An 11,939-nucleotide genomic window follows, 5' to 3' on the forward strand; every position below is an offset into this window, starting at 1 on the left:
GTGGGGTTCGAGAAGGAAGCAGAGAAGATGGGGCTCCAAATCAACAAAAACAAGACGAAAAATATGTATATGAGCCATAATAACCAAAGCAGAGACAGAATCGGTCAGAAAATCACCATCGATGACTTTAACTTTGAGCGCGTTAGAGAATTCAAGTATCTTGGAACAACAATAACTGAAGACAATAACGGATCAAAAGATATAAACAACAGGATCCAGGCCGGCAACAGATGTCTTTTTGCCCTCCAAAACCTTATAAAATCGAAACAACTAACAAGACGTACGAAGATACAGGTCTATAAAACATATCATACGACCCGTTGTGATGTATGGAAGCGAAACGTGGACGATAACAAAGGCAAACGAAGAGAGACTATGTGTTTGGGAACGAAAAATCCTTCAGGACAATATAGAATAAGAACTAATAAAGAGCTTGAAGAACTTTACCCAGACGCCAACATCATAAAAGAAATAAAGTCCAGAAGACTCCAATGGGCAGGACACCTCAGAAGACATTCTGACGAACGAACAGTAAGACTGGTGTGGGACAAAGTCCCAACTGGAAGGAGACCACGCGGACGCCCTCGTCTCCGGTGGCGAGATAATATAGCAGGATACCTAAGCACTATGGGCGTGGAGAATTGGATGGAGGTTGCTCAAGACAGAAAACAATGGAGGCATGTTGTCGAGTCGGCTAAAACCCACGAAGGGTTGTAACGCCACGGAGTAAGTAAGTAAGTAAGATAGGAGAGGAACATAAAGAAGAAGAAGAATAACACTAAAACCATATTCTGTAACTCTAAATAAATATTTAAACATATAACTAAGTTAGACTTATTAAACGTTATTTTGTCTTGTAGTTGTACAATTATTGTCTTTATTAGCATTTACTATTGCTCAAAATAAAAATTATCACTACTACTAAGTCTTATCATACTATAAAAGACATTAAAAAATACTCACTTGCTCCAATTTCCCATTCATTATCGACATTGATGTACGTTACATTCTCATTCGGCTGTGGTATCAAATCTGCCACAGTAACAAAAGTAACATGATGTCCTTTTCTTGCTAACTCCGTCATTAGCCTTGATCCGATCATGACATTATCCGAAACAGGTGTTGGGAAGATTCCCAAGATTCTTGAAGATTGCACTGTCCATATTAACATAGACAGGAGCAGAAATTTTAACATTGTCACTTTTATTGTGTTTTCACTCCAAGCTATATGTCTGGTACTAACTGAAATTACATACAGTACTATATCAACAAAAATTTACAATCAAACGTTGTAAGGTTATTTACCCAGAAATTTAAATTCAGGCAAAAATATTTACTCAAACGTTTATCGGTGTTTAAATAATTATTAATACGGTTGTGTAAATTTATACCCATGTAAAAATTTTGTCAAAAAGAAATAAAAAAGTAATAAAATCATGCAGGAGGATATTTCATTAGTATAACGGGATTGAAAGACAATAGGTCATCAGATCAAAAATCAGAAAGACATTTAAATTTTGTTTTCAAGTGTAAAGGATTTCAGTCAAGTTCATAGAAAAATTATTGTTACACTTACAATTTTTAGCAACTCTACATCGATATTTTTCTATTTCTGAATTCGTTCAATTGCTGTTTATTGAAGGAAACGCATAAAACTACTAAGTGATAATACGGACTTGGAAGTGTCTCTGTACCCGATTAGTACTTAGGTAAAAGGTAAAATCTTTACCTGGTTTGGATACCTAGTAAGGTACATAATATAAACCGAGGACAATGAAAAGGATAGGCCTTTGATTACTGATTATATTATTCGTTATTGTGCCTAGTTTCTGCCTGTTCTATGTATTTTTCTGCAACGAAAAGGTGGTCATCACCTTTATGTTAATGTTTTGCTTGCAATAAGTTTTTATAATTTTCAAAAAGAACTTTCATAATTAATTTTTCACAAATTTATTTCTATTCTTTCTCTTGGTATTAATTAAACAGAAATATTATTTATTATAGTAACATTTTATTTAAATTAAACATTACGTATAGTCGAGTACGGAACATTCAATTCCCTACATCATAGCTGGTTTTATGGCATTTTATAAAATTTTACCTTCAGCTTTATTGGAATTTTTTTATCACACAACATATTACTCATTTCATCCATCCCACCATAATTCTATTGCATGCATCTTCATATACTTATTTCTCCATATTTTTGTTACACCGATCCTTGGGACTTGAAGCTATTACATCCAAAGTTACCATTTTATTAGTAGCAACTCAATCTTTAAATAAAAATTCAAAATACTATGTTTTTGTCCTACTCAGTTTTAAAACTTTTTCTTGAAGATCTTGTTAACACTGTTCCAGTTTTTGTTCTAGATCCCGTTCAATATTTCTTACTAACACTACATCACAGAATACATTAAGCACCAGGGAATGTTACCCTGTAGTTTCGTTTTTATTTGATCCAACAAGAATGAGAATAAATAAGGACGGGGCACCGAGACCTGGCACAATCCTACTTTTACATGAAATCTATCAGTCTCTCCCACACCTGTTCTAACACTTGCTGTTACAAACACGTCTCTCATAATCTTCACATATTCACGGAGGAATGAATCCTTTCTTATTGACCGCCAATCGCAGAATCTCATGAAGAAGTCTATCATATGCTTTCTCAAGATTAATAAATATCATATGAGCATTTCTCATAAAATTAGGAGGCGAATGCGTCATAAAAGCTTTAAAAACCCTTTATAATGCCTGCCTCTTTGAAGAAGTTAGACCAGAAAAATGGAATAGTGCCATTATGATAATATTGCACAAAAAAGGAGATGTAACAGAAATTGGAAACTACAGACCTATCAGCTTGTTATCTCATTTATATAAGCTCTTTATGAGAATAATTACTAACAGACTGGAACCTAAGCTGGATTTTCACCAACCATTAGAACAGGCCGGATTTAGCGGAATGGCTTTGGAACGAATGACCACCTACAAGTAATAAAATCCTTAATAGAGAGAAGGTTACAGAATACAACAAGCCATTGATATTAATATTTGTAGACTTTGAGAAAGTGTTTAACTCAGTCCAGCATAGCTCCATCTTAAGAGCTCTTACAGGGTGCAGTATTGATCATAGATACAAAACTCTTCTTCGGAATATATATAATAGCGCAACAGCTGCAGTTAGAATGTATTATAGCAACACCAATACATTTCCCTCCGAGAGGGGTATTAGACAAGGAGATACCATCTCTCCAAAGCTATTCACCGCTTTGTTGCAGAGTGCTATGAGAAACAATAATTGGGAGAATATTGGAGTCAACATAAATGGAGAATTTCTGAACAACTTGAGATTTGCAGACGACATAGTCCTTATTACAGACCGGGTAGATCATGCCTGCCAGCTTCTTCAAGACCTTAAGAGCTTGTGTACACGAGTTGGACTTACAATTAATTTCTCCAAAACACAATATATGACCAACCTAGTACTGGCGAAAAACATCTCAACTAACGGCACGCAAATTGAACAGGTGTATAGCTATAAATAAGCTGGGTAAGATCCAAAACAAAAGTCGAGGACATAGCAACAAAAATTGCCAAACTTAAATGGAGCTTCGCAGGCCACACTGCTAGACAAAAAGACCAACGTTGGAACATTGGAGACCTTACGAAAGTAAACGACCAAGAGGAAGACCACAGATGAGATGGGTTGATGACATTAAAAGAATAGCCGGAACAAATTGGAAATATGTTGCTCAGGATAGAGACCGATGGAAGGAGTTGGGAGAGCCCTATGTCCAAACATGGACGACAGAAGGCTAAGAAGAAGAAGATAGCTATATATATATATATATATATATATATATATATATATATATATATATATATCTGGGCCACGAGATTAAATTAGGAAAAGATAATCAAACAACGGAGCTAAACAGGAGAATAGGACTGGCATGGGCGGGTTACGGAAAACTGAGAGAAGTCTTTAGATCAGATATTCCCATGTGCTTGAAAGGAAGGTCTTTGATCAATGTGTACTACCAGTTCTAACGTATGGAACAGAAACATTGACCCTTACCAGAGAAGTAATCAATAAAATACAAGTGGCACAGAGAGCGATGGACAGGTCAATGCTGAATATATCCCTCAGAGACAGAGTATCAAATACAATAATTAGGAGAAAAACTGGTGTTACTGACGCAGTTCAAAGGATTACAACATTGAAATGGAACTGGGCGGGGCATGTTGCCATATTAAAAGATGGAAGGTGGACGAAGAAAATTCTAGACACGATGCTTATCGTAATCGAGGACGTCCTCCAACAAGATGGTCAGATAACATCAAGTGCATTCAGCACAACTGGATTCAGGGTGCTCAAGATAGAACGCATTGGAATTATTTACGGGAGGCCTATGTCCAGCAGTGGACACAAAACGGCTGATGATGATGAGCATTTCTGTATTTTTTTATCAGCTGCCTTATACCTAGTGCATCTCTTGTTGAACTGCCTTGCACAAAACCAAACTGATTATCAGATATTTCGGTTTTTTCACGTATCCGTCTATCACTTATTCTCTCCTATATTTTCATGGTGTGACTTGTATGTGACAAGTAGTTTTATAGCCCTGTAGTTTGTGCATGATTGTATATCTCCCTTGTTTTTGTAAACAGGTACTAATTAATATACTGCTTCTCCATAGGTCTTACAAATTCAAACTCTAGACTTGAGTGGTTAGAGAGAACATTATGACCAATTTTCATATCACCGCAGAGATTTTTAACTAAAGTAAGTTAATGTTGTAGGAGTTAATTTTAATATTAATATTCTGACTAGTCGCACCTTTGATTTAAGGGGTGTGTGATAACGAGACCATAGAAACAGTTTGCATACATAGCTTCCTAGGGCGTTTGCACAGGTTAGTAAAGTTTTTATTAACAAAACTGATAAAGCTACCAGTATCTATAAGAGCATCAGCACGAAAGCCTTTGATAAACGCATATACTACAGCTTTCTTTAATGAAACAAGAGTAGCAGTAATAATGCAAGCTGTAAATTGATTGTAGCCTTCAAATACATTGGAGACACAGTAGTGTTCTTGAAGCGGCAAATCTTTGCAAAGTGTCCCTTTTTATAATGGGATTGGCAGATGGATTCTCGGACAGGACAGTTCTTACTTGATGTATTGATCCACTGCAGAAGAAAAATCTGTGAGAGCTCTGTGACTCGAATTGATAATTACCAGGTAAAGCACTGAGTATTGGATTTTGTTTTGCATGAACCTGACAGTTGACTCCTGCCATTTCCATCAAAATAGCTATATTGTAAGTTTCTGTCATGCCCTAGTCGCCCTCACACAAGCAGAGGGATTAGGTCCTCTAAAGCTGCAGGGACAAGTCAATTCAGCCAAAGAGAAAGGTAAAGAATCTCGAAGTTAAACTAGACTCGAAACTTACCTGGAACCAGCAATTAAAAAAAATACCAAGCAGTGCAGTTACAATACTTATGAGGGTCAGACGTATGTATGGAAAGAAATGAAAATTGAAACTGGACATGGTACACTGGGTGTACACCATGGTGATCAAACCCTCAATTACCTATGAAGGGACGATGTGGTGGACTAAGACACTTTAAACAGCGGCCATGAATACTACTACAACAGCCGCTATGGAGACTCTACTAGGCCTGCCTCCCTGCATTTGATAATATATGCAGAAGCAAGATTGGCAGCCTACAGAATAAAACAATCACTGAAACTTTGCAATGAAGGGACAGGGCATATGAGTATCACAAGGACTGTGACAAAGGATATTTTTAATGAAAAACCAGATCACATGACAAAAAAATATAATTTTAAGAATTCCTATAAGGTGACTATTTCAGACAGAAATGTATGGAGAAACAAGGAGTACCATAACCAACAGGGTAAGATCTGGTATACAGATGGATCCAAAACTACAGAGGGTGTGGGGGCAGCAATATACTCCAATAATCCAAGAATGAGCGAAAGCTTTGCCTTGTGGCAAACTACACTGTTTTTAAAGCGGAGCAGAGATTTATGCCATATTGCAATGTGCAAAAGGAAATAAGAGAGCTCTTGAAAAAAAGCAGATCCATATCTTATCTGACAGTCAAGCAGCACTGCTGGCACTGGCGTGTCAGGAAGTGACATCGAGGTTGTTGGGGGACTGCATCAAAGAACTGAATAAACTGGGAGACCGGAACAAGGTTGAGCTTGTCTGGGTACCAGAACATAAGGGCATCGAAGGCAATGAAAAAGCAGATCAACTTGTAAAAAGCGAATTGAAAATCAAATGAACCGGTTGTAACTCTGGGAATACCAAAGGCCGCAGTTCGTAGGGCTGTAGAGGACTGGATCAGAGAGATTCATGAGCGATATTAGGAGAGAATCCCAAAATAAACAGATGGAAAAATCTTCATTGGTGGACCATATAGAGAAAGAACAGAGGAACTGCTTCATATAGGCAGAAACAAACTGAGAACAATAACAGGAATGCTGACTGTGCATGTACCAGTAAGAGAATTCCTAAATAAAATAGGCATTTACAATTGAGACCTTAACTGCAGACTTTGTGATAAGGAACTAGAAACTGTAAAACATGTATTATGCTATTGCGAAGCACTGGGCTGTAAAAGAGAAAAACTTTATGGCAACCAAGAAGAGACCCTGGTGTATCTAGGACACACCAAGCAAAAAACCTGTACAAACTTCTACAGGGTACAAAAATTCTAGACTGGGTGTAGAAAACAACAATGGGCAGCAAACACAATAAACTTCAGCCTCAGTGATAACAGAGATCTTTTTGATCAGCTAACAATCTTGATTTTATCTTTGCGGATATCATTCCAGCAATGAAAGCTCCACGGATCATATCATTTTGTTAGTTTCAACATCTACAGCAATAACATTGCAAGCTTTGATAGTCGTGTCTGTCTGTTATCGTCTAGTTATTAGAATATGACAGGCATGAATGCTATTATTTGGTTTGATGTATATTTTATCAAGCATTTGAATGAATTAATTGCAAGTTTCACAACCACTGTTATATGTATATACTTACTTGTCGCAAAATTTGATTTGCTAACAGTTGTAACTTGATATAATTAGTGTCTCGGGGTTGTACAGCAGCAAAACCTATATGATAAGGTTTTAATCAACATAAAATTTTACATAATCCCATAAAAAGAATAGACAGAGACACTGACTTATATGTCAAACACTGACAAACTTAATACGATAAAGTTGTCTATAGCCAATGTAATACCAAGGAGGTTAATAACGCATCAACCCCTGTAAAAAATGTTTAATTTAAATAATGTTACTATGCTGAACGATTTTTCTGTTTAATTAATTATGAGAGAATTCACTAGTTTCATAAAAACTTAAAGCAAGCAGCAAAACACATAGATTTATATTCAAATAATCAAATTAAAAATAAAATTCTGTATTAGGATAAATGCACAGCAACCATTATCTGAAGTCACCACGTAATTATTAGGAGCCACAACCTGCCTTTTTCGTTGGCCCTGATACAAGTCCCTGAAGAAAAACATGACTGCAATTGAACTCTTTAGCAAAAAAAAACCAAAACATTCTAGGAGTACATGGCAGTGAAATTGAAAATATAATAAAAAAGATAAGTGTACAGAATTTATTAAAGCTAATTAATAATAGTAAGAATAATTACCATCTAGTAAATAGCAGCAAATACTTTAGATAAATAAAACATGATTTATATGATAGTGCCAAGTTAATAATCAACACAACACATTTCTGAAGCACTTATTAAATCATATCAATTCAGATAAATGTAATTACCATTAATATTAAACAAAAATATTTAAATTGATAGAAATATTAATTTCTATTAATGAGTTAAACTTTCTCAATGATGATTTATGTACTAGATAAAATTATGAAGTTTATTTCATTACAAGATTACAAGTTTTGTTTACTTTCTATTTTGTCTATGTCTATTTTGTTTTCTTAATTTAGTAATGAAAATAGACTAACTAGACAAACAAACGAAATTAAAATTGACCAAACATTAGAAGGAATGTACATACAGTGGAATAATGTGAAATGCAAAAAAGCTCCATTGAACACATATTTAGAGACTAAAAACTTGAAGTCCAACTGTGTGTTATATTTTTGAACACCCTATCATTTTATTCTAATGACATTAAATGAAATAAATTGATCACTCTTGTTTTCTTTACTTTAAGCAAGAAAATATTATGATACACAAATTTACATTTGTGATCTGATTGTTGGAAAGTCTTAAAAATGGTTTAAATAATTTTATTTTGAGAAAAATATCTGAAGTTAAAATTAAACATCAAATTAAATGTTTTTCCAACTAAAATTGTGATTGCCATCCCAAAAGTTATGAGTCTTGAGACCTGACATTTTGTAGTATAAGGAAGAGCTCTATTAAATCTGTAGTCAACAGATTTTTTTCTTTTCATATACTGATAATTTTTTATCAGGTTCCTCTTGGTGTAAGAAAGTGTCTTATTGAATTTGGGATCAACAGGTATTCTTCTTATTATATTACTATACTTATTTTTTTTTTTTTTTGAAGAATATCCTAGAGTCTTGAAACTTGGTTCCTCTTGGTGTAAAGAATTTTATTGATTTTGAGGTCAATAGTCTTCTTTGTCTCATAATACTATGCTTTTTTATTAAAAACAAAGTTTAAAAGGCTTGAAACTTGATAATACTCATGATTTCAGTAAAAATTCTGTTACAAATTTAGGATCACTAGGACTTTCTGTCATATTCTACTTAGTTATGTACCAGATCGAGAACCTGACCAATACGACAGAAACCAGAATTCCTACCGTTAAATGGATCAGACTCCAGAATTCCGACCAACCTATAAAGAAATAATCCAACCTCTTAATGTTATTTTACAAGTGCTTATGATAAATTTTTTTATTTTATTGAACTTTTTTCCCTAGAGAAAGACAATTCTGTATCTACATCTACTTGTTCTGTTCAAACTAGACAGGTACTTAGCTTTAACTGAATTCAAATGTTTACACCAAGTATGGAACATCACTGATAAACCTGCAGAGAGAATTCATTATAAAATTTCCTTGTTAGAAAATGCTGGGTTTAAGAGACTGTTAAATATTATTGTTCCTCAATATAAAATACACTACAGAAAATGTAAAGTGCAAAAACATTCCCTGATATTTACAATATGATTAGGAAAAAAATATCAAAGTTTTGTTAGTGTGACAGGCCTCTGGATTTCAGAAAAGGAAAACATAATGTTATTTTTAGGAAGTTATACTGGACTTGCAATAGCTGACAAAATTGCAACCTTGACAAACAGATGGACCATTGAAAAACAAAAAATTCATTTATAGTTAATGGACAGCAGAGCTAACATGCTAAAAAGCTGTAAAGTTGTAGAAATAAACAGTGAGAGGTGTTTTTGAAAGGTTTCTTCATTTGAGACATTGTGTATAACAATTTATCTTACTGAAAATAGTGCTACAAATAATTTAAGCAGTAATCAATTGGACCTGTTGCAATCTGTTTTTGAATTAATTAGATCTTTTGAAAAGATAACAAAACTAATGAGTAGTACAGACTTAGTTATTGTAGAAGTGATTCCTGCAATGGCTGTATTAAGGTGATATACTTTGTCCAATAAAATAATAGAACAGTTATATGGAGTTGGAACTATGAAACAAAGTGTCATTATTGGAATCAACAAAGGGTTTTCCAATGGGAAGCCCAAGGATTGTTTTACCATATCTACTATTTTAGATCCCAGATATATTTTTTTTTTTTTCGAATAATGCTATAGTTAGAAAAAATGAATTGGAAGAATGTTGCTCACAGATTGATGGAAAGAGAGAGGCCTATGGGACTAAAGGAAGTCCTTGAAACTTAATTGGGTTAAGAAAGAATCATATTGAATTTGCTTTCAATGCGATTGCTGAAATTGTTCTTCAACTTGTATTCAATCATATTGAATTTCTGATCAACATGAGCTTTTCTTATTGTTCTTGAAGTGCACTTGTTCTTTTGGAGTGAAGTGAAGTAAACTACTTAAAAACGAAATAACTAAAAAATAATATGACTATCATATTGAAGAACAAGAAGATCTAGAATATACAGGAGTTTGAAACAGTGCCTTGGGAAAACTGACTCACAAAGTTTAAGGCAATTGCATAAAACATACATGAACTTATTCCAACAAGACTGTGGAATCCAAGTATGACAGAAGAGAAAACATTGCAATAATTGTTAATTTAATATAAAGTTTACATTATGAATACTATCTACTGGATAAAATAATAAAAAAACAAAGATATTAGTCATATATTTCCTGTGTTCAGCAAAAAAAAGTAACAATATGAGATTGTTCTAGAAAATACAAAAAAATAATGAAATGTTTTTTTAATTGACTATTTACAAACAATTATAAACTTGCTGGAAAGATGACTAAATAGGTATAGATATATAAAAGCTATAAATAGAATTACTTGGAATTACCAAATGATAATACTAACTAACCTATTAATTAGTAGTTACAAAAATATAAAAATACTAATATTTATAGCATTCTATTTCAATCGTTTATTTATAGCAGTATATATGGCAATTTTTAAATGTAACTTACCGCAAATATATATCACTTGACTTATATACAAATTATCATTTTGCAACTTTGCACCTAAATCAAAACAAACTCGTGATTAAAAAAACGAAAACAATCGCAGAGTGCAGACAGTAGACACTGTAGACAGCTGCAAAGTGACAAGTGACAATTAGCATGTTCTTCCTTATACAGAGTGTCACACAAAATGTTATTTAACTAATAACCACAGATCACGAGGTAGGTGATTTGTGATTTAAACTGTTTTCACTCTATTATTGTATAATATACACACAGATTTTATGACGAAAACCATGGATCCGGAGAGTTTGAATGATACAATAGTTTCACATGTATATATCTGGTTATCGTTGAGATTTCAAGTAGAAACCAATATCTACATAAAACTGAAAACTTCTAATCAATTAATCCATCAAATGGACTATGTTATATCGCCTTCTCTATGGAGATTGTTCGTTAACTTAAATATATATGGTCCTTAATATTACTTTTCTTTTGTAGTAACTCTTCGTGTCGTCGTGAGCCATGTTTCCGATGCGTAAGTAATCACTAGGCATATTATTGTTTAATAAAGTTTGCACTTTGCTGCTCTTTATATACTTCTCGCTCTTAGTTAAGGGCTTAGACTAAAATAATAGCGATTGGCCACTCATATTATTTTTCTTGGCTGTTTTTTTTTGCTGTCGACCAGCAACCCTAAATAGCAGAATTCTTCCACAGTTTTATGTTGCACCTCTGATATGTATGGGACCGGGTTGTAAATAAAAAAGAACAGTATTGTATTACTACTGACTTTAATTATCACTCCAAAACGTAAGGAAAATGATAAAAAAAAATCCGATAGTCGAACCGAAGAATATATTCTTTGGTCGAACGTCTATATCGTCGAGTTTTTCATCAGCTGATTGTGACGTAACCGCACTGCACTGTTACCAATACATTACACTCCTCCCCCCTTTATGAATTTACTCATCATAGTCCTAAAAATACCTTGGAGGTTTTCTTATCCGAGCTGGTGGCTTTTTTAACTTCAACGGCATTCGTTTGTAAGCGGAAATGGCGGTTGCGGAGTTACCAGTAATTTTGTTTTCATCGAGGTTGACGATATAACTTCGTCTATTGCTTCTTGGTCACACATACTAGTTCTGATTTGTCTAGAATAACGACGTAAAATTTTACCATCAGGAGTTTGAACTTTGTAGCTTAACGGTCCAGTGGTTTCAAATATTTTGGAAGGAAGCCACTTTTGGTGGCTTTAGAACTGGAACGGTTGTGGC

General features: G+C 34.0%; 1 protein-coding gene across 2 annotated transcripts in view; it reads right to left on the minus strand.

Annotated features, from left to right (window-relative positions):
* Positions 1-10,818, minus strand: part of LOC140441535 (UDP-glycosyltransferase UGT5-like) — a 28,726-nt gene extending 17,908 nt beyond the window's left edge. Inside the window, exons 1-2 of one of the 2 annotated variants that reach the window (XM_072532315.1) lie at positions 10,666-10,818; positions 964-1,242 (exon numbers count right to left, since the gene is read on the minus strand). In XM_072532315.1, coding sequence (XP_072388416.1) covers positions 964-1,195 — 232 coding nt within the window. In that variant the 5' untranslated portion in view covers positions 1,196-1,242; positions 10,666-10,818. Of the gene's footprint in view, positions 1-963; positions 1,243-1,576; positions 1,712-10,665 lie in introns of those variants that run through there. The other variant, XM_072532316.1, reaches the window with a different exon arrangement.
* Positions 10,819-11,939: the final 1,121 nt, after the last annotated feature.

Source organism: Diabrotica undecimpunctata, chromosome 5 (assembly GCF_040954645.1).
Source record: "Diabrotica undecimpunctata isolate CICGRU chromosome 5, icDiaUnde3, whole genome shotgun sequence".
Lineage (NCBI taxonomy): Eukaryota > Metazoa > Arthropoda > Insecta > Coleoptera > Chrysomelidae > Diabrotica > Diabrotica undecimpunctata.